The sequence below is a fragment of the Ambystoma mexicanum genome, chromosome 1q (genome assembly GCF_040938575.1).
Source record: "Ambystoma mexicanum isolate Mex_15411 chromosome 1q, UKY_AmexF1_1, whole genome shotgun sequence".
NCBI lineage: Eukaryota > Metazoa > Chordata > Amphibia > Caudata > Ambystomatidae > Ambystoma > Ambystoma mexicanum.
The window spans coordinates 930,307,753-930,331,386 of NC_090922.1; the positions used below are offsets into that span (position 1 = coordinate 930,307,753).

At 50.7% G+C, this 23,634-nt stretch overlaps 1 protein-coding gene across 3 annotated transcripts in view; it reads right to left on the minus strand.

Moving 5' to 3' along the window:
• RTCA (RNA 3'-terminal phosphate cyclase) overlaps window positions 1-23,634 on the minus strand; it is a 225,437-nt gene that overhangs the window by 40,902 nt on the left and 160,901 nt on the right. For all 3 annotated transcript variants that reach the window (XM_069641582.1, XM_069641584.1, XM_069641583.1), the window contains exon 9: window positions 19,729-19,787. In XM_069641582.1, the coding sequence (XP_069497683.1) occupies window positions 19,729-19,787 (59 nt within the window). The remainder of the gene's footprint in view (window positions 1-19,728; window positions 19,788-23,634) is intronic.

The following is a 23,634-nucleotide window of genomic DNA, read 5'->3' on the forward strand; positions in this document are numbered from 1 at the left end:
TTCCCTGCCTTCAAAGATACTACTGGGCTGCGCAAATCGGGATGGTGAACGAATGGCTACATGGGGACCCGAGACTCCCTCACGTGGTGATAGAAAGGGGATGGGTGGGAGGGAGCTCACTCAAAAAGGTACTATATGGAGACAGGACTAGGAATATGGCCCTCCCCTGCTAATAAATGATACCGGTAGGTGTGGGATGAAGCACACCAGGACATAAGGTGGGGGATGAGACCAACACTGGACCAACCCCTGTGGAACAACTGTAGTCTTCCTGAACTCTGCAAAATGGGGCATTTCTAACAATGGGGGGAATAAGGGGTGATGGACCTGGCAAGGAAGGATCACTCATCTCCTTCATGAAACTTCAAGACACATTCGGATTGCCGGGCGGGGAGGAAATATTACAGACACATGCAGTTGGCCCATGCTATTAAATTTCAGTTCCCTGTTCTGGGCGAGTTTAAGGAACTCACAGTGGCAACAGTAAAGACAGACACAAGTGATCACAGTTCAAGGGTGTTTATTAAACGTGAAATGCAGGGTGGAAAAACGCCTAATCAAAACCTAAATCTAAAATGGGAGCAAGCTTTGACCATCAAACAATAATAAGGAAGCCCTAGTGATGTGTCAAATAAAAGGGCCTACCCACTAAGAAAACCTATTGCCAATCCTTACGATAAATACAAAAAGAAGTGCGCGCTAATGTTCTTTAAGAAAGAAGGAGGTGTTCACAATATGATAGGTCTCCCTTCCCCAGGTTTTCAGCCCGGGACAAGGAGGGACTTTGGGGAGCAGCACAAGCTCGAGCTTTCGCAGCACGAGCTAACAGTTTCCGCTTTCAGCAATCTATAAAAAAAGTCTCCTGCCGCGGGGCCTGATGGGTTCAAACAAACAAGTTACTTTCCAAAATACACATTGGGGTGATGACATTCAACCCCTGGATCTCCCGCTCTCTGACCCCTTTTGAATATCAGCCTCCCTCTTTTGGGTTCACTATGGCCTTCCTTGCATTCACGAGTTTTAATGTCTTTTCAAATATTTACTGTGGACATCCCTCCATCTGGTTCACTCATGTCAATACACTGTGCATTTCAAGCAGAATTAATTTCCCTTTGCTTCACATTCATCTGTTGGTCAAAGACTTTCAACTGTATAGAGGATTTTACAAGATCCCCGTATGGCCACTTTGGCCACTTTGACCCCTCTTTGCACCTTTCCCAAGGCCTTTTGGTTCTGGTAGTTTCAATAGTTGGGTAATCGCCCAGAGTTTCCTGCGTAAACACCCACGTAGAGTCAGACTCCTCTGTTGCTGGTTTTCCCCTTTTTACATCTTAAGCCTTTCACAGTTCAATTAGCTGCTTGCTACTTTTCGTTCAACACAGTTCGGTTTCTTATCGATTGTCTTCTCGACTCACCAGCTGTGATGAACCAATTGGTCTTTTCCCTCTTTGGAGTCAAGGTCAGTACTCGGGAGACCAGTGTCCCTCCCCGGCTTGGTTATCAGCGGAGTAGGGTAGCATATACCATTGACATCTGCTGCAACACACACTGGCTATTGTTTGCGGTCTTACGATTCCTTTTGCAGAGGTTTTACAGTCCTTGAGCTGAAAGGGCACCCTCTTCTGGTCACCCTCTCGGTATGCGCAGTCTTTCTCCTCCTCTTGAACTGCAGAGCCGAGTTAGCTCTCACGTTGCGCGGTCTGCCTTTCCGTCCTGTGCTCTCGGGCTCCACCTTTTATCCCTGTGGGGAAGGGAAAGGGCCGTCAGGTGTGTGTGATTCTGGTCAATTACCCAACTATGCCTAGCCCTTGTATTGGGACATGTCAGGTTAACGGCTCTAGTGTTAGTCCTTTGTCTTCCATGTTGTGGGAGTGTCCATGTCGGGAAAAGGGGGGGGGGCAGTGTTTTTGAATGTCCTACGTGGTAAGATGGGGAAAAGTTGTAAAAAAAGAAGGGGTGTACTGCGTCTCACCCATCGGTGCCCCACTCTCCAAGGTCCCCCACACTCAGGTGATCCTCCCTCATTGGTCCACACTCAAGAACTGTATCCAATAGCGTTGGCCGTGTCCTGGCCACCTGGATGACAGATCCCTGCGGACTAGTTGGGGAGACACCTTAATTTTCTCCTATAGAGGCTAATATTTTTCCTGAGCACATGACCACAAAGGGCACATCTACATTGTATCAGGTGTTAATAGCCTTCGGAGCCCAGGAACTGTCTCGACTCAAAGGGAGAGGGATATGGGGATTTTGGACCCGGAGGAGTGGATTGAGGCACTCCTCTTCCCAAGGGATATTGTTTTTTATTTTGTATTCATTTCTTTTATTTGTAAAGCGCGTGAACACAAGCACGGAGACATAAAGGCGCTGAGACAAAACAAACAACGGATAACAAAAAACAAGTCAGGAGCTAAGCAGTAGGAAGATCAGGAATCAGTTAAACAAAGTTGTTTTTAGTCTCTGCTTGAACACCGCGAGCGAAGGCCATGATCTTAAGTCAAGAGGAAGAGCATTCCAGATCTGAGGCGCTGAATGTGGAAAGGATCTCTGGGCCATGTAAGCAAGTCTAGTTCTGGGTACCTCCAACAGGCAGTTATTATATCTCAAGGCCCTGCGAACCAGCAAGAAGGACAAGCAGGTAGAAAGATACTTAGGAGCCTGCCCAAAAAGGCATTTATGTGTAATGCATAGTGCGCAAAAAGTGATCGTTACAAATAGGAAGCCAGTGTAAAGCTCTCCTGGCCGCCGACACATGGTCTCTTCTCTGCAAGTCCTCAACAATGCACACTGCATTGTTTTGAACCACCTGTAGGCGAGAAAGATCATGTTTTGAAATGCCAAGCTAAAGGCTGAACAATAGTCCAGCTTGGTGCCTATAATTGCACGAGCAATAGTAGCACAATTTGCAGCAGAAAGGAAAGGGCGCAGCTAGGCAAGCAATTTCAGATGATAGCAGATGCCCTGTCCAGATGTTCTAACAAGCGCAGCGTAAAGATGAGTGGGTGACATGCAAGATCCCTGGGGGACCCCACAGATGACAGTCAAGTCCTCTGCCTGCGTCCTGCCCTTACGGTCCGACAGGAAAGATTTCAGCCATTCGGCTGCTGCTGAAGAAAAGTGTGCTGTGCTGCAAAGTCTCTCCGCCAGCAAGGTGTGATCCACCAGATCGAAAGCGGCAGAGATCCAGCAGAACAAATAGCGCAGTATGTTGATTTTATTTTTTTTAAAACCTTTATTTTTGGTTTTTATATTATTCTATAAAGACATAAGAACAAATACACACCCACATTAGGGTGGACTTAACTCTGCGCCGTGTCCCACCACCCATCCTTCCCCCCCCCCTCCTACCCACCCCCTGGCTCGGCCCATAGTTCAACTGTTTGTGCCATCCTGATTCCAGGTCGATGTAGCATGGAAATGGTGCTGCTAGTTCTGTGCCTTCACTGTGACCTTTCTCCTGTGTCTGAGGCATCTGGTTGGCTGGTAGAGTCCTCCTCTGATTCTTTTAGCAAGAATGTTATCAGCGGACCCCAGATGTCTGGAGGCCGGGCATGTAGGGGAAGTTGTTTGACAAAGTCTGTTTCTACATCCTGACAATAAAGGATGTCTTTGCGCCAGGCGATAAACGATGGGGGGGGGGCCTCGGCCCCAGGACATGGCCACTCTCCTCCGGGCCAGTGTCAGCAGAAGGCCCGTCAGTTTCCTTGTCGGGGCAGAGAGCAGCCTAGTCATACCCAACAAGGCCGCTGTCCGGCGTGGTTGTATCGCCTCTCCCACTATTGCTGCCGTTGTCTCCAAGACATGATTCCAGAACAGTGTTATTTCGGGGCAGTCCCATGCCAAGTGGACGAAGTCTGCTGAATGTTCTCCACATCTTTCACATTTTGCAGCTGTTTCAGGGCGATGCTTGTTTGCTTTCGCAGGTGTGTAATAGGTCTGGTGTAGAAAGTTAAAATGGATTAGTTTAAAGCGTGAGTTGAGGGCGATTTTTTGAGTCTGCTTCAGGATGTAGGTCCAGTCCTCCTCTGATATTGTACTGTGCAGGGACCTTTCCCATCTGATCGTTGCTTGGTAGAGTTTAGGTGATGTATCAGTAATAATAGCTTTGTAGATTTGTGACACCAGCTTGCCTTCACCTTGTGCTTGAATGGCGTTGTGTAGTAATTGCCAGGTCTGTGGCTGACGTGGGAAGTCTGGCAGGAGCGCTTGAAACGTGTGTCGGGTCCTAAAATAGAGGAATACATCGAGTGCGGTGTTGCCGCCCTTCGATTTTGCTTGTTGCGGCGTTATAAAGCCGTCCTCTGTGAAGAGATCCCCCAGAGTCTCAATTTTCAGTTTTTCGGCCCACTGATGAAATACTTTTTCAGACGTAAGCGGAACTCCTGGAATGAATTTAACGGGCAAAAGGGGAGAGTATCTCGTTTTTACCCCGTACCTTTGGGCCAATCTCAGCCAAACTCTATATGTTGACAGTATTACGTTCATGGTGGAGTTGGGAACGGGAATTTGACTGAAGATGACTGTGGTTAACAGGTTCGGTGTTGCTAGCGCCCGTTCCACCTGAACGTGAGGTCGGATTGTGTGGGAGGCATACCAGTGACTGAGAAATTGCGCTTGCGCTGCCCAAAAGTACTTTTCCAGGTCTGGGAGGGCGAGGCCACCGCTCGCCACTGGAAGTGTTAGTGTTGCATATGCCACTCTGGCCGGTTTGTCTGCCCATAGTAGTTCGAGGACCATGCTTTTTAGTCTCTTCAGATAAGTTTGAGGAAGGAATATTGGTAAACAGGTAGAGTAATTTTGGTAGGATCACCATCTTGACCAGGGAAGCTCTTCCCCAGAGCGTTAGTGGTAGGGTCTTCCATCTTGTCCCTTTTTCCTGGAGGGACTTGGTCACCTCTTCGTAATTGTCGCGGAACACCTCGTGGTAGCTCAGGGACATTTGGATTCCCAGGTATCGGACATTGGACGTTTTCCATGTGAATTGGAAGTCATCTTCGAAGGGTTTGGTGGCTGGGGTCAGCGGGAATATGATGGACTTTGATTGATTGATTTTCAGGCCGGAGGCTGTCCCGAATTTGATTACTTCCCTCATGACTGGGTTCAGGTTCTCTTCGGGATCGCGAACGAACAGGACCACGTCGTCCGCGTAGAGGGATATGATGAGCTTGTGTGGTCCAATAACGAGTCCTCTTCGTTGTCGATGTTCTCTTAGGATGGAGGCCAGCGGTTCCATCACCAGGGCAAAGATCAATGCTGAGAGTGGACAGCCTTGTCTGGTGCCCCTCTGGAGTATCACTGGAGCCGATTTTGCCGTACCTATGATGATGTTGGAGCGCGGCTCGTTGTACAATAACGATACTAGTTTGATAAAGCGGGCTCCCAGACCCATTCTGGTGAGTACAGCGAACATAAACGGCCATTCCACCGAGTCGAATGCCTTCTCGGTGTCGAGGAGGACCGCTATTGCTTGAGTTGAGGGGTCTAGTGCTTCAATGACGCTGAACAGCCTCCTGATGCCGAAGGTCGTGTTGCGGCCTGGGATGAAGCCTGCCTGATCTGCCAGGACGAGGGTGGGCATCAATGGTAGTAGCCTGTTGGTAAGCACCTTTGCGAGAATTTTGTTGTCGAGATTGAGGAGGGAAATGGGCCTGTACGATGCACAGTCCTCTGGTGGCTTGCCTGGTTTATGCAGGAGGATGACGTTGGCTTCACGGGAGGAGTGGGGGAGTGTCGCTTTTTCTAGTGCCTCGGCGTATACTGCCGCCAGAAGGGGGGCGAGGGTGGTGGCGAAGGCTTTGTAAAATTCCCCCGTTAGGCCATCTGGGCCAGGAGCTTTTGAGCTAGGGAGGGTTTTGATAGCTTCTGTGATCTCCTCTTGTGTGATTAGGTCGTTCAGTGGTTCCCGCAGAGAGTGCTCGACCCAGTACAACTCTGCATCTTCGAGGTACTCCAACGCGACTTGTGGGTCACTGTTGTGACTGTTGCTGTATAAGTCCTGATAGAAGAGCCCGAATTCCTCCGCTATGTCTTCGTCAGTATGGACGAAGTGTCCTTGCCTGGACCGAATCCTTTCTATTGGCGATTGATTGTTGTGTGCCTTGACCAGGTTTGCCAGGAGGGCGCCCGGCCTTTGACCTTCGCCGTATTGTCTGACTAGACTGTTGCGATTTAGAAATTTCACTTCCCGGTCCGCTGCGTTACTGAATTTTTGTAGCTCTTCCCTCAGGGCGACTGGTATGTCCGGGTTGGTTGTATTGGAGCGCTGGAGTTCAAGTTGTTTTAGTTTTTCTTCACAAGTTGTCAGCTCCCGCCGTATGAGTTTCAATATGCCATTTTCTTTGGCGTGGCAGACCCCTCTGACGAAACACTTTAGAGTTTCCCATAGTGTGCTGGGTGAGGCCACAGATCCTGTGTTGACTTCGAGGAACAACGCAATCTCTTCTCTTAGTTCGGCAGCGAATACCTCATCACGCATTGAGCCGGTTTTGAAACGCCACCGTTGTAGGGGGGGTTTGGGGTGTGCTGGGTTTAGAACGAGAGTTACCGGGGAGTGGTCTGAGAGAGTTCTTGGATGGATATAGCATGGGCCGCTGATCCATGGGCCGTTCATGGAGGTGAACAGATAATCGATCCTGGAACTCGAGTTGTGTACGGCGGAGTGGAAAGTGTATTCACGCAGCTCCCCTTTAGACGTTCTCCAGGCATCCATCAAATTGAATGCCTTGCAGATTTCTTTTATTAGGAGGCTGGCTTTGGATGGAGGATGTGGGGTTGCTCTTGATCTGTCTCTCACCGGGTCCAGCACTGTATTCATGTCTCCGCCCCAGATTATGGTCGCAGGTTCTTGGGATGATAGACGGGATAGTACCCAGCTGAAGTTGTCGGGGCCGTCTATGTTTGGTGCGTATGAGTTAACAAAGGTGATTTTCTGGCCTGCTATAATGCCGCTCACAAGAAGAGTTCTCCCTTCGCTGTCTTTTGTGGTGTGGACAAGTCGGAAGCTGATCTTCTTGTGTATTAAGATCGCGACTCCTCTGGAGTAAGATGAGTACGAGGAGAAGTATCTATGGCAACCCCAGCTCTTGTCCCACTGATGATCCTTCCCTGGGAGTAAGTGAGTTTCTTGAAGCATGGCAACGTCGACTTCGTGTCTTCTAAGGTACTGGAGGATTTTCCTGGTTTTAGATGGGATGTTGCCTCCTCTTATGTTCCAGGTTATGATTCTGAATGGAACGGGTCAGGGTCTATATTGATTCGTTTTTTGTTCCCTATGGTCTTGCCAGGAGGTTCGGTGGATGGACGGTGAGGTAGAGGTGGTGGTGAGCGGAGGGGATGCAGGGTCGGAGGACGGCGTGGAACTGGTGGCGCACAACTTGGCCGCTCCTCACGGCTAAACGAAAGTGAGGATGCGCACCTCAACTGGAGGTGGTGTGGCAACTGTGCCTTCCCTCCCGCGCGCGGGTAACCCCCAACTGACCCGCGAGGTTCCCTCTTCATAACTAAACTCTAAGGGTTGCTGTGCTTGGGGCACTTGTGCCTCCCGAGAGGGGCGGGTGGCTCTCCAACGCACTGGGAGTGAGTCTCTGCGGTATTAGGTTTATGCATTGGTGCCGGGGGTATGAATCCTGTTCCCTTGGGTGCCTGGGTCGAACATTATGGCGGTTCTCTGCGTCTTTGGTGTTCACGCTGCGGTCTGGGGATATTAGCGGCGGATCTGCAGCCGGCGTGATCAAGGTAGTCGCTGGCTTCCTCAGGTGTGTGGAAGAAGAGGGCTTTCCCTTCGTGTTGAATGCGAAGCTTTGCTGGGTAGAGCATTGAGTAAAGTATCTGGTTGTCTTGCAGCCTTCTCTTACCTGTCGTGAAGGAGCGCCTCAGTGTTTGAACGGTAGGGGAGAAATCTGGGAAGAACTGGATTGGGTCTCCGTCATATTGCAGTTTCCCTTTTTCTCTGGCTGCCTTGAGTATCGCATCTCTGTCTTTATAGTTTAATAGTTTTGCAATAATCGGCCGTGGATTTGCGCCTGGGATTGGTCTGGTGTTCGGAATTCTGTGGGCTCGTTCAACTACAAACAATTTGGAGAGAAGCTTGTTCCCGAAGAGATCTATGCAGATTTGTTCGACATGGTCCTCCATTTTCGCTTGGAGTTGTTGTTCTCCGATTCCGATGATTCTGATGTTATTCCTTCGTGAGCGACCCTCTAAGTCTTCATTCTTGGCACAGACTGCTTTCATCTGGGACTCGAGGGCGGTGACTCTTGTGGTAAGGCCTGTTGCGCCATCATCCAGGTCGGATACTAGTTGCTCCACTGTATCTAACCTATCGGCGTGCTTGTCGAGGCGATGTTGAAGCAGGTCTACTTTAGATGATAGGTTGTCGAGTTTACTGCCTAAGTCGCCAATTCCAGCTTTGAGGTCCATCAGAATTTCCCTGATATCGAAACTTGGTAATTGCTCTTCTGGCAGGGACATAGTGGGTGTTGATGACGCTGCTCCGCTCGCTTCGGAATGCGGTTTGCTGGTGGAGCCAGACCCAAAGTTCAGTTTCTTTTGGGCTTTGTCTAATTTCCCCATTTTAAACTATCTTCTGCTTCCAAGCACTTGAAAATGGAACAGGCGGATAACTGGTGGTCAAACACTGGTGATCGAATGACGCCTATTGCTTTCGTTAAGGTGGCTACGTTAGGGTAGTAGCTGCGTCGGGTTGCTGTTTGGGGGAGGTTTGGAGTGAATTCCTGGTGAGGCGGCTTTTTCCCCCTTGATTTGCAGCAGTCTACTCCCTTTACTGCAGAGGCACTTGAGTATGAGGGTTAGCTCGGGGGTTAGGAGCGTCTGCCTCTACTAGAGGGTTTGCGGAGGCGTCCTCTGAGGTTCTCAGACGGGGTCGTTGTGCTCCTCAGGCTGCAGGTATTCTGGTTGTGAGCTGCCGGGCTTTTTCCGGGCCTCGGTGTGAGGAGTTGTGTCGCCGATCGGCGGGACCCGTATGGCCCTGTGTCGTAGCCAAAACCCCTAGAAGTGTTACTGTTAGTCCGGGTCTCCTATGCCTGCCGTTCTGCTGTGTGCTATGGGGTGCTGAGGGTCTCTGATCTGGGCACTGTTTCTCGGCGGCCGTGGGGTTTGACCGTGATGGCCTCGGCCCAAATGGGCTGATCGTTGTGGCTTTCGCTGTGGCTGCGGGGAATGATGGTGATATCCCCCTGTCGCTGCGTGTTCCGCTCCGCTCCGCCTTGGGTCGGGTTCGGCCTTCGTACGGAGGGGAGGCAGCCGGTTGGGCGTTGGGGACGGTTGCTGGTGAGGCGTATCCTGCTGTGCCTCCCCCGTTCACCGATGATTTTGACGGAAGCGCAGGGCGTCCGTAGCCAGACGGAACGGGGAGGCAGCTTGCGCACGCTGGGGGGGAGCTCCTACCTGGGTGCTCGGCGAGAGCACCGCTGCTCGTCGCACTTCTTCTTGAGCTTCGGCCGGGCTGTTGCAGGGACGGAGACTGTGTGTCTCTTGGCGCCACCGGCGCGCACGTCTACCCGCTGCTTGATGCGGCCCAGCTCTACTCTCCCCGCGGGTCTCCGCTGGCTTTGGGTGTCGGGTGTTACCCCGACGCCGCTGCTCGAGCTTTGCTGGGGAGCTCTTGCACCTCTCTCTCGATCCCCTGCTCCGTCCGAGGCTCACTGCCGGCGTGAACTGCAGGCCTTGCTGGCCAGGCCGGGACTCGGCCGCTGCTCTGCCGCCAAAGACGATTTTGGGCTTAAAATGTTCGTCGGCGCCTCCTGAATGCGCCTGGCTGTAGTTGTGGGAGAAACGGACACCGCAGAGGGAAGGATGTCGCAGGATTAATGGAGAGCCACACAGAGCTCTCTAGGAGGCAGCCATCTTGGATGGCTCTCTCTAAGTATGTTGATTTTTAAATAAAGCAGCATACACTCTCTGCTATGCGCACATCTGAAACCAGATTGTGACCAAAGATGTCATGTTCAGAGAGAAAAGCCTCGATCTGTAAGTGTGCCACTCTGTCCAGTGTTTTAAGCAAGTAGGGAACGTTAGTTATAGGTCAATAGTTGGTTGACAGGCCTGGATCCAGAGAGGGTTTCTTAAGCAGTGGGGGGGGGGGTGGGGGTCCAGGCCTGTTTAATATCACTTGGCAAGAGGTTTTCCCCTGAAAAAGGCATTTATACATTTTGTAATGAGAGGGACCAGTAACGGGGCACATGACTACTACAATGGCTGGACAGATGTCCCCATTACTATTAGTAGGTTTTAACTTAGTGAAGGTATCGGTAAGATCCGGCTCCGTAATCGAGTGAAAATGAAAAGCGATTCCTAATGGAATTAGACACAAATGGGTTGTTATGTTCGGTGTTACCTTGAGCGTTCTCACTTACAAGATTAGTCTGGATGTTATTCAGCTTTTCCAAGAATGTCTTTTGGACAGCGTTACACCACTTAGTCTCTATAATGACATGCAATGGAAGAGGACAAGGGTCCTCAAGCTCTTTAAGGACTCTGCACATTTCCTGAGAGCTGGAGGCAGCCCCAAGAATGTGTTGGTTTCTAGTGTTTTTTTTTGTTGCTAAGGAGATGGCTGTCTTATAGGCCTTGCCCGCCTTTCAGTAGGTGGCTTTATCCTCATCGGATTTGGTTCTTTCCAACTGTTTTAAGGCATTGCTTTTATCTTTCTTGAGAACCTGGATGTTTGGCGAGTAGTATTTTTTATTGGGTAGTTTACGCAGTAACCATGATTTGACGGGAGCCACTCTATCCACAGCGGTCTCTAATGTTCTATGATAGGTAGCTGCAAGTTCATCGGCAGAATGTAGGATAGCTACGGTAACAATCGTAGGTACATGTTAGGGAGAATTCTCAAAAATGTGCTACTCCCCTCCACCTTAGAAACCCCCAGCAACTTTGCTGGATTTTGGGGACTTGATTTTTGTAACCTGGAGAGAGTTTGACCCTTTTTCCCCACTCTCGAATGTGTTTTAATGTGATTTTTCATACACTGTGTTTCTTTTGGTTATGGAGTCTGACAAACTCCATAGGCATCATCCTTTACATTGTGTCACAAAGCACCTCCAGTGCAGTGACACAGGGAAGTCTTTCAGATTTCCCAAGGTTTAAATACCTTCTATGGGATAAACTACGGTTTCCCAGAGCAGTAAAGTGAAATTGACTTATCATTGTAACTTGCTAGACCCAGCACACCTTATTTTACAATAGAGTGCTGGATGGGTTACTTAGTATCCCCCTGTGTCTAGCTGCTCATGTAACATTTTTTATGTTACTTGTTCCTCACCGAAGGGCTGGTGGCAGTGGTGGAAAGGTCTTTTTAGAGGTTTTCTCTGCGCACCAAACCAGGTTTGGTCTCTTTGTTCATTTTGCCTTTGGCTGGGTTTCTGGAGTGAAACCCGCTTCTGGCTCCAGAGTATCTGGGGTAGGCAGGAAGTGAGGGAGGTGCCCGAAACTCCCTATGCTTATTCTCCTAGGAGACCCAAATGCACTCTGTGGTGATTGACTGGTTGACTGGCCGGCAAGGACAGCCACCCTGCTGGGTGAGTGACAGCTAGGCTGTAATGAATGGGAGAGAACTGAATAAAAGGCAAGTGCTTTGGCTTGGAAGGCAGAGTCGACCACTGCACGAAGGAACTGAAGAAGAGCTTGAAGAGGATGCCTGCTGCAACTCCTGGACTGTTGGTTTGCCCGATGAAGCCCTGCTGCAGTGCCGAAACGCCAAGTTCGCATCGACAGAGAAGCCCCTGCAAGAACGACTTCCCCCTTTGAGTTGGTGGGACCAATCAACTCCAAAGTAAGCCATCTGGACATCCATCTCGGAGCTAGTTGAATTTCCACAGAGTTGCTGCTAGTAACCGCATAGCCAGGGAGAGGAACACCAGATTGTGTGCGTTGCATTTAAGCTGGCCTAAAGCTTTTGGAAGATCCTCTGGATTCCTAGGAAGCAAGACTGACCAAGCCTGAGCCCCCCTCAACAGAGTGCGGGGCCCCAGAAGCAAGGAAAGTCCATCTTGACAGCCAGGAACCGTGGTGTTGCTATCTGCGTTAGACGCAAGGAGCTGAAACGCAAAATAGCCACTGAAAGTGAAGTTTGCCGGTTGCGAGTTTTGACAGTCCCAGTGCATTGCAGGAGTCCCCCAACGTCCTCCCTTTTGTCCCCATGACTGAGGCCCAGGAACAGTGAGATCTGCAGAGCTGCACAAGAACAGAAGTCATCAGCTGCATCTTTTCTTCTTTACTAAGGTACTGTAAAACAAGTCTAAGAGAACTTCCCTCTTACTGTAAAAGTGCTTGAAACTTCTACAACTCACTAGCCTAATCAGCTTGTGGCCCTACATTTGATTCTTCTTTTCATCAAACACTCCTAAGAACTTGTGCAAATACTTTTCCATTTACTTATCAGAAGTGCTTCATCCTATACAAGACTTTTGCCCATTGACTTTGGCCTAGCCTATTGAATTGAATGACTCTTCTAGGAAAATCTAAAAGCACTTACCTGCTTAGGAATATTTGTGGTCTCTTGTTCTAATAACCTTTGCCTTTTACCAACTTTTAAGAGTGTTCTGAACACCAAAAGTAAGATATTAATGTCCCCAGCACCCTTATTATTGAAGTCACCCGTGGGTGTAGGTTGTGTCTGTGGGCCATGCCAAAAGAGTCTTTTCTGATTCAGAAACTCAGGTGCAAGTTTACTTGAATACTTGTAACTGTGAATCTTTGTGTAACTCCACTACAGCTTACATTTCCCCTCTTGAGATAAGCCTGGCTGCTCAACATGCTACCATAACTGTGTAGTACAAGCTTATACCAAAGGTTGGGTTGCCTGTACCTGTAGTCAGAGTTGTTTGTAGTGTTCCCAGAGGGTACTATATGCAAACTTTGCCTAACAGTACAAAAAAGGGTGCCATGGCAGAAGGTGTAAGCTTTCGATTGCTGCAGGATTACGCCTGACACAATCCAAAATACTGCATCGGGCATACTACTCACGAACAGCACTGGCGCGGTGGGGTGCAACGGACCAGGATAACTGCCAGAGATGCGGTATGATGGGGCACCGTTTTCCACATACTATGGGCGTGTGCACAGATGAACAAGTTACTTCTTACCTTGTAACGTTCTTTCGACGGGATGTTCCTCCGACGTATTCCTCATCTTAGATATATCCTTCCAGCTCTGCTGGCCTCGGAAATTTTTTTCTAGAGGGCGCTGCGCTTCGACGTCCCTCGAGTCGATGTCCCTCGACAGCCGCCGTATCGACGCTCGACGTCATCCTGCCTATAAAGGCCGCGCGCAGCGTCCGTTGCTCAGTTCCGTTTTGTAGCCCACAGTATTACTGTCTGGACTAGACTAGTCACCCTGAAGGAGCGTAAGCTGCAACAACAAGGGAAGTAGAACTGCGGGGATGGATGGGAGGGTCGATGAGGAATACGTCGGAGGAACATCCCGTCGAAAGAACGTTACAAGGTAAGAAGTAACTTGTTCTTCGAAGGGATTGTGTCCTCCGACGTATTCCTCATCTTAGATAGGCTCCCATAGCAGTATTCTATATTCGGAGGAGGGAGTACTGACTTCACGCTGTCTTCTATTGATGAATAGAATGCAGTACAGCCCTTCCAAACCTAGTCTCTTGACTAGAGGAGGAATCCAGATTGTAAAAACGTGTAAAGGTATGGACAGACGACCATGTAGCGGCCGCACATATGTCTTTAATCGGCACGCCTCTTTTGAGGGCCGGTGAAGCTGCAATACCTCTGGTCGAATGAGCCCTAAGGTTTTGAGGGGGCTCTTTCCCTGCCAGTTTATAACATTCCAGAATGGCTAGAATGATCCATCTGGAAATGGTCTGCTTAGTTATTGGTAACCCCAGCTTGTGACCTGCGTAACCTACAAACAGCTGGTCTGCCTGTCTTATCCTGGCTAGTCTACTAATGTAAAAACTTAAAACCCTCCTAGGGTCTAGTCTGTGTAACCTCTCTTCCTCTTTCCCCGGGTGAGGAGGAGGATAGAAAGATGGTAGGGTAATCTTCTGAGAGATATGGAATTCAGAGACTACCTTTGGGAGGAAATTAGGCTTCACTTGCAGGACAACTTTGTCTTTGTGAAAGATTGTATGAGGGGGTTTACAAGAAAGAGCTTGTAATTCGCTCACCCTTCTAGCAGATGTAAGTGCTATTAATAAAACAGTCTTAAGGGTAAGGAATCTTAACAAACAAGAATGGAGAGGTTCGAAAGGTGTACCCATCAGGAAAGTTAGTACTAAGTTTAAATCCCATAGGGGAACTTGGAATGGTCTTGGGGGATAAACATTGGTTAACCCCTTTAGAAACTGTATTACCAAGGGTAATTTGAAATAGGATGGTTCCTCCGCAGTACGCTTAAAGATAGATAGCGCTGCGAGATAGCCCTTAATGGTGCCAACTTGAAGGCCTGAATTTGCCAAATATAGTAGGAAGGACAAAACCATTGGTGTACCACATGAAAATGGGTCGATATTCTGTTCTCTACACCAGCTGCAAAATCTGTTCCAACGGCAGCGGTATAAAGACTTTGTTGCTGGCCTCCTTGCCGAAAGCAACACCTCCATAACATCATCAGGGAGGTCCCAATCCTTGTACCTCAGCCGTTCAGAAGCCAAGCGTGAAGGTTGAGGGTTTTGATGTCTGGATGGAGAACCTGACCTCCCTTCTGTGAGAGTAGGTTCTCTCTGAGAGGAAGTCGAATTGGAGGGCAGATGGACAAGTCTAGAAGGTCCGGGTACCACGTTCTCCTGGCCCAATCCGGGGCAATTAGGATCATGGTTCTCCGGAATCTTCTCAACCTCCTGATCATTTGAGGAATGACAGGGACCGGTGGGAACGCGTACAGAAGCGGAAACTCCCAGTCCACTATGAACGCGTCTCCCAGAGCTCCTCTCGGAGGAAATTCCCTTGAGCAGAACAGGTCGCATTTCCTGTTTAGGCTGGTGGCGAACAGATCTACCTGAGGGGTTCCCCAAAGGGCGAAGATCTCTTGAAGGACTTCCTGAGCTAGCTCCCACTCGTGGGAGACTGTGTTCTGCCTGCTCAGAGCGTCCGCTGTCAAGTTCTTCTCTCCGGCTAGGTGAACTGCCGATAGAGATATTCCTTCTTGGATTGCCCAAAACCAGAGCTGCATCGCCTCTCTGCACAGGGGTAGTGATCCTACGCCTCCTCTTTTGTTGAGGTAATGCATGGCCACCGTGTTGTCCGTCATTATCAGGACATTCTTCCCTTGTACAACTGGCAGGAAAGCCTTCAACGCAAGTTTGATGGCTCTCAGCTCTAACAGGTTGATGTGTAGTCTGGACTCCGATGGAGACCAACGACCGCTGATGGTCAAGTCGTTGGCGTGGGCTCCCCACCCCGTGAGTGAGGCATCCGTGACTACTGTTATCTCCGGCCAGGGTTGCCAAAACTGTTCTCCTTTCAGAATGTTCTCCTGACAGGCCCACCACTGAAGGTCTCGAGCCACCCTGTCGGGAACCTGAAGAAGATCTGTCATTCTCCCTGAGAATTGTGACCACTGAGTCCTCAGTGCCCACTGGAGGGATCTCATTCTCAGGCGAGCCTCTGGCACAAGGAAAATGCAGGATGCCATGAGGCCTAGCAACCTCAAAAAGTCGAAGGCTGGGAGACGTTGGGCATGTTGGAACTTGGTAACCATCTGTAGAATATCTTGAGCCCTCACCTCTGGTGGCGAGGCTTTTCCCAGGGAAGTATCCAGGATCGCTCCTATGAACTGGAGTCTCTGCGATGGTATCATTTGAGACTTCTTTAAATTGAGGGAGAAGCCCAGCTTGTGAAGGGAGTAGCACACGTGATTTAGCTGGATCTGAGCTTGCTCCGGAGAAACAGCCCTGATCAGCCAATCGTCCAGGTAGGGGTAGACGTGAATCCCTTCCCTCCTTAGACTTGCAGCCACTACCGACATTAACTTGGTGAAGACCCTCGGGGCGGAGGTCAGCCCAAAAGGCAGTACTCGAAATTGATAGTGAGAGTTGCCAATTGCGAACCTCAGGTATTTCCTGTGTTTGAGATGGATAGGCACATGGAAATAAGCGTCCTGAAGGTCCAGAGATACCAACCAGTCCTGAAACTGAAGGGCCTGGAGGATCTGAGAAAGAGTGACCATCTTGAATTTGTCTTTCCTGAGGAATTTGTTCAATTCTCGCAAGTCCAAGATGGGTCTCAGTCCTCCGTCTTTCTTTGGAATGAGAAAGTAAGGGGAGTACCAGCCCTTGTTCCTCTCCGCTACAGGTACCGGTTCTATGGCACCTTTCTCTAGCAGGTCCAAACTTTCCTGCAAGAGGAGCGGATCTGGAGCTTTCTGAGAGCTGATCCCCGGTGGATGACTCTGAGGTATACGTAGGAAAGGCAGGCAGTAACCTTGGGCGACTGTTTCCAATGCCCAAGCATCTGACGTGATAGCCTGCCATACCGTCAGATGTTGAGTCAACCTGCCTCCTACAGGTGTCCTGTGAGGGGAGTCCTCAGAGTGGTTTTGGGGCGGCTGATGCAGATGCCGATGGTAAAGAGGCACCTGCTGTTGCTGCGGCTTTAGAATATCTACCCCGTCCACCTCGGGTAGTTCTTCTTTGACCCCTTTGAGCCGGTCGTCCTCTTCCTCTTCCGAATGAGGAGTAGAAGCGAAAGGACTTGCCCCTCGCAGAGGTTCCTGTGGGACGAAAAGGAGTCTGACGGATTGCAGCTCCTAGGGATTTTGCTGCTGCTTTTGAAGTTTGCAGTTTCTCTAAACTGTCATCCGCCTTTTTCCCGAACAAAGAAGAGCCATCAAATGGCATGTTCAAGAGCCTGGCTTGCACATCTGGGGCAAAACCCGACTTTCTCAACCAAGCGAACCGCCTGGTTGATGTACTTGCCGCCATTGCTCTGCTGATACTGTCAGCCGAATCAATGCCCGTCTGGAGGGATTCGCACATAGCGTCTTTACCGTCCTGTATAATATTCAGGAACGCATCCCTTTCTTCTCCCTCCGGGATGCAGTCAGCCGCTGTAGAAGCACACTCCCAAAGTGTATGGCTGAACCTAGCAAGGGTGCAAGTAGCATTAACAGACTTTAAAGCCATGCTACATGCTGAAAAGACTTTCTTTGCCATAGCATCATATTTTTTATCGTCCCTGTCCTGTGGGACTGTAGGATAAGCCGTCTTGACATCGGTAGAGGATGCTGCTTGTACCACCAGACTTTCTGGGGATGGATGTTTAGACAAGAACTCTGGGTCTGTGGAAGATACCCTGTACTTTGCAGACAGTTTTTTATTTACTGCTGGTATTACATCTGGGGTTTCCCAGTTTGTCATGATCTTTCTCTGAAGAGCTTTATGAAAGGGCACCACTGGATCCTCTTGTGGGCCTTTGTCAAGAATGTCCGTGAGGTCATCTTGCTGGAAAGATTGTGAAGGTGTAGACCACCCCATGAACTCTGTAATCCTGGCCATTAAGGCTCTGTAGGGGGTTTCAGCATGCTCCCCCGGGTCTGGCTTAGCAAAATCCACCTCAGGGGAAGTGTCTAACCCACTTGCCTCATGTAAAGAATCATGAAGATCCTTTAGTCTGCGCTCTTCAGAGGAAAATTCCTCTCTAACCTGGGTTACAGGTCCCTGTAACTCAAATGTGTCTTGTTCGGACAAATCACCCTCTTCTAAAATTGAGGATATAGTTCTCAATTGTTCTGAACTCATAAAGGGAGTAAATCCCATTTCCAAGGCAGAGGGTGCCGAACTTGTCATTATTGGCCTCGAAAACGTCGATGCCGACGTCGAAGGCTTCGAGCGTGGCGTCGAAAACAGAGGTGGAGGACTCGAGGACCTCGACAGAATTGGAATTCTACTCGACAATATCGACGCCATCGACGTCGAGGGCCTGGGGATCGTCACTGGATGTGTGGTCACCGTGACTTTTCTCGGCGTCGAGGCCGGCGTCGAGGCCGGCGTCGAGTCGACAGACCCGTGTGTCGAAGGACCCTTCGACAACGGCGTCGAAGACATCGACCTCGACGGAATCTTCGTCGACGGCACCTTCGAGGAAGGTTTGGAGGTCATAGTCCTACTCGAGGGTTCGAGACGCGCTCGAGAGGTTTCTTTCGCCGGGTACTGCGACTCGCAGCGTTTTTGACCTTCGGGTCTTTCGACCAGAGCATCGCTCTCGGCAGTCTTCGAGGGGGTCGAGGCCGCTTTCTCGAAGACGCTCATCATATTTTTTCTGAATTCCTCCCATTCAGCCCGGGAACTATGTTTCGTGGGGCAAGGGATTCTTTTTGGCGAAACAGAGGAAGAGGAAGACGGAGAAGGGGATCTTCGACGTCTCCTCTTCGAGTGCTTCAATCTCGAGGAGTGATGAGACCCACTCCGAGACCTGGAGCGTGAATGGTGACGAGGAGACGAATGTCTCGACTTCGTCGACGAAGAAGAAGCTTTAAAAGTCTTACCTTTCTCCAGCTTCCCCCTACGCTCCTTCAGGGCCTTAGCTGTCATGGACATACAGTCCTCGCACTCCGAACAATGGTGTTCGGCTCCCAAGCACCACAGACAATTTCTGTGAGGATCGGTCAACGACATCTTTTTCCCACAATCTCGACATTTTTTGAAGCCGGATCGAGGAGTAGTCGGTTCCGACGAGGAAGCCATCGAGTAAGGTATCGAATAACTGGAGGTAAATAGGTATTTATCTGACTAAGAACTGAGCAACGGTATTCCGAGGCACCGAGTAGCGCGGAAAAACGGAACTGAGCAACGGACGCTGCGCGCGGCCTTTATAGGCAGGATGACGCCGAGCATCGATACGGCGGCTGTCGAGGGACATCGACTCGAGGGACGTCGACGCGCAGCGCCCTCTAGAAAAATTTTTCCGAGGCCAGCAGAGCTGGAAGGATATATCTAAGATGAGGAATACGTCGGAGGACACAATCCCTTCGAAGTAACAGTTCTGGTGAAATATATTTGTAGGTTATCTGCAATAATGGGGTCTACGGTCCCATGTGATTCTAAGCAGGCAACACTCAGGATTTGGGTGGAAACTGGGTTCACAAAGCATGAAGAGTGTTTCTGTCTCTTGCACGGGCAATGTCAAAAAGTATTATCGCAGCAATGTGGGGTTCTATGGACTGTCCACGGCTCAGCCATTGGATAGCTGAAATGGATATATGTATGTCTCTTGAGAAGCGTGCGTACAAAGATATGGGATGTCCCCAGAAATTTCTGAAGGTGTGGGAAAGGTGAGCCGGGGAAGGCCGAGACATACGGTGGGTGTAGAATGCAGGTCTTACTCACGGCCTTGCATTAAGAAATTGCCCGCCATGGACATTAATATCCTACCACATGCAATGCGGAACTCATGTATTCACCAATGATGAAGTTATATCTGGTACCACCACTTGTTTGATTGTTAAGCTTTTGTTTAAAAATAAAAAGATATGTAAAAATGAATGTTATTCAATTTCTCTTAAAGGCACACATGCCACACACTCTGAAAGAGCTCATTTAAAATATTTCTTTGATTAGGTGAGACTGAAATCCTATCATTCTGCCCAGCAAAATCAGGCGTCTCTAACAATTTTGTATATGTTTTATTGGAACCAGTCTATCGTAATTTGTGGTAATTAGTTATGGTCATATTGACATTGCTGTTTAAAAATATCTGGATCACGGATGTTAGTAAAATCATAAGTCACACATTGAGCTAGTAGCCTCACCTCTTTTGCCAAGTGCAGATCCAGCAAAAATGCAACCAGTAGAGGTCTCAGCAAAAAGTCTAAGAATAAAAATAAATAAGACTTTTTTACTCATTAATTAATACGTTCTGCTTTTTCATTGTGCACGGGTAGATTTACATATTCACTACAACATTCAGACATGATTAAATTAATGTACACAAGAAATATATACCCCAAAACTGACTTATGATTGACGCACATCTCTTTCTTTAGGTTTCTGAGAGCATGGACACCTCTCACAGTAACTGCATGTTCAAACATAGGCTTCAACCGGATTAGTAGTAACTCGAAGGGTGACCTTAAAGCAGTAGTGCAGTGAGAGATGGACAGAGGGGTGCAAGGTTCTTTTAAAAAAGATGACTCGGGCTACCTGAACACTAGGCAAGCATATCTGAAATCCAATAGCCACTTACCAACATACTTGTCAAAATATGTTTTTAAAAAGGCATACAAGGAACAAGTTACTTACCTGTAACTGTTGTTCTCCAGCATGGGTCTGGCATGGATTCACATGCTCATGAATATTCCCCGTCGTCAGGCTGGGAATCCTCGGTAAAGAAAAAACCAGTATCAGTTTCGTTTCTGATCTGTCTTTCGTAGTAATAACCAATCACTGGTCTCTGCGTCATACTGACCACAGCCAATGACTGCCCTCTACCTAAGCACCGCCTCTGGCAGCCATCTTCAGATTTGGAAGCACGTGAAGTGGCAGTATGACCAAGTGAAGAGCCGCAGAGGGGTAGGCGGGAGGGTTCGCATGTGAATCCATGCCAGACCCATGCTGGAGAACAACAGTTACAGGTAAGTAACTTGTTCCTTCTCCAGCATGGGGTCTGGCATGGATTCACATGCTCATGAATAAAGAATACATAGCAGTACACACATGCACAACCACGGGAGGTGGCAAAGGCTCAACATTAAGCATCACATCAACTCAACATTAAGCATCTTACCTCCTCACCAGGCTCACCTCAGGCGAACAGGTTGCGCAGCACTGCTTGGCCGACCCTGGACTCCTCCCTGGAATCCCGGTCGACGCAGTAGAATTTCGTGAAGGTGTGCGTCGACCTCCACGTAGCAGCCCTGCATATGTCCAGCAGGGGCACACCAGATAGGAACGCCGTGGTAGCTGCGATCGCTCTGGTGGAATGGGCTCTCGGACGGCCAGGCAGCGGTCGGTTTGCCAACCGGTGACAGTACATGATACAGCCGGAGAGCCATCTGGAGATGGAAGCCTTCGAGAGAGCCTTCCCCTGATTGACAGGTCCAAAGTTCACAAAGAGTTGTGACGTCTTCCGAAAACCTTTCGTGCGGTCCACGTAGAACTTCAGCGCTCTAGCTACATCCAGCGAGTGCAAAGTCCTCTCAGCCGGCGACGAAGGCGACGGGAAGAACACAGGTAACACCAAGGGTTCGTTGAGATGAAAGTCCGACGGTACCTTGGGCATGAAGGAGGGGTGCGTCCTGAGCACTACCCTCGTGTCGTGGAAAGTCAAGTACGGTGCCTTGCAGGAAAGGGCCTGGATCTCTCCCACTCGTCGTGCGGAGGTGATGGCCACGAGAAAAGCTGTTTTCCACGATAGAAACTTCAACGGGGCCGAGTGCAGAGGCTCGAACGGAGGTCCCATGAGTTTGGTCAGTACCACGTTGAGCTCCCACGCCGGGGCCGGAGCCTTCACCGGCGGGAACGATCTGAACAGTCCCTTCATGAACTCTTTCACCAGACGATGAGACCACAAGGACGTCCGGCCCGTGGTTCTGGTGTATCGGGAGATCGCAGCAAGATGAATCTTGATGGACGCGTGTGCCAGACCAGCTTTGGCCAGCGTCAGCAGGTACGGCAGCACTTGGGGAGCCGTAATCCGTAGAGGGTTAATCTTCTGTGCGTGGCACCAGACAGAGAACCTCTTCCATTTGTGTCCGTAGCATTTAAGAGTCGAGGACGCCCTGGCCTTTGCAAGAACCTCTCTGCAGTCGGCCGGTATGTCGTATCCTCCAAACTCTAGCGCTGCAGGAGCCAGGCCTGCAAGTTCAGCGACTTCGGGTCGTGGTGGAGGATGGCGCCTCCTTCCCTGGAGAGTAGATCCGCGTCCGCCGGCAGCTTGATTGGCGGGGACGCCGACAAGTCCAGAAGGTCCGGGAACCATATCTGCCTCGGCCACGCAGGTGCGACGAGGATCATCCTGCACCGTGACCTCTTGAGCTGGTTGACGAGCCGGATTAGCAGAGGCAAGGGAGGGAACGCGTAGAGGAACAGGCCCTCCCAGGGGAACGAGAAAGCATCGCCCATGCTCCTCGTCTGGGGAAACCTGCTGGCGAACCTCCGGCACTTGGTGTTCGTCGCCGTCGCGAACAGGTCGATCTGGGGTGTGCCCCACCGTCGGAAGAGGCGATCCACCAGATCCTGCCGTAGTTCCCACTCGTGGCACGAGCGCAGCTCCCTGCTGAGTGAGTCGGCGATGGTGTTTTTTATCCCTGCCAGATGAAACGGCACCAGAAGAATCCCTTGGGCGACGGCCCAATGCCACAGGTCCTGCGCCTCCTTGGACAGCGCTGGGGACCTGGTTCCGCCCTGTTTCCTGATGTAAAACATGGTGGTGGTGTTGTCGGTGAAGATCCTCACCACCTTGCCCTTGAGGGACGGAAGGAAGGACCTGAGGGCCCAAAACACTGCACGGAGCTCCAGGACGTTGATATGCAGGGACTTCTCCGTCGGGAGCCAGAGTCCCCTTGCGTGCAGATTTTCGGTGTGCGCTCCCCACCCTTCTAGGGAGGCATCCGTGGTCACAGTCACCTGGTGGGCTGGGGTCTGGAAGTCCATGCCCGCCGTCAGATGCGCGCGGGTGCCCCACCACCGTATCGCTCGTCGGAAACTCTCGTCGAGCTTGATCCTTTCCTCGAAGCTGCCCGTCGTCTGGATCCAGCGCGCATCCAGGAACTCTTGCAACGGGCGCATCCGGAGCCTGCACATGGGAATGAGGTAGATGCAGGAAGACATCATCCCGAGGAGGGACTTGATGGACCTCACCTTGGCCGCGTCGGCCACCAACATCCGTTGCACCTTGCCCAAGATGGTCCTGGTCCTCTCCTCCGACGGGGAGGCCAGAAGGGACACTGTGTCGAGCCTCGCTCCCAGAAACAGTGCGACTTGCGCGGGCACCAGGTGGGATTTGGCGTAGTTCACGGAGAATCCCAGGTCCGTGAGGAGTTGGACGGTCCTTGCCGTGTGGACCACGGCGAGCTCCCTCGTCTTGGCGCGGATGAGCCAGTCGTCCAGGTAGGGTAGACTCCGGAGCCCCGAAGCCTCTTTGGGACGAGTTCGATGGCGCCCTTCCTGAGCATCGCCTTTACCTCCAGGAGAAGTTGAGGGACGTGAAGTTCTTTCCTGGCCACGGGGGGGACGCGCGGGCACCTTCTTTGAAACTCGAGCGCGTGGCCCCGGGCCAGGGCGTCCAGCACCCAACGGTCGGTGGAGATGGACTCCCACACGCTGACGAAGCCCGCCAGCCGGCCTCCCACCGGGGTGCTTCGGTGGGGGCCCGACCCCACGGCCGGTTCAATCCTGCTTGGACGCGGCCTTGCCGCCTTGGCCTCCTTGGCGACGACGGCGGGGTCCGCCAGACTTGCCTCGTCCTCTGTAGGCCTCTTGCGACGACGAGCGGGCCGCTTGACGGTAGGAAGCGAAACCGCCGCCGGAACCTTTGGAGGCGCCCTTGCCTCCGCCGCTCCGAAAGGGCGTCCGCCGTTGCTGCAGTACTCCAAGGGCCCGGGCCGTCTCAGTATCCGCCTTGATGGCCTGAAGGGAATCGTCCACTGTCTTCCCAAACAGGTTGTTCCCGTCGAAGGGCATGTCCAGGACCCTGGTCTGGACGTCCTGCCGAAAGT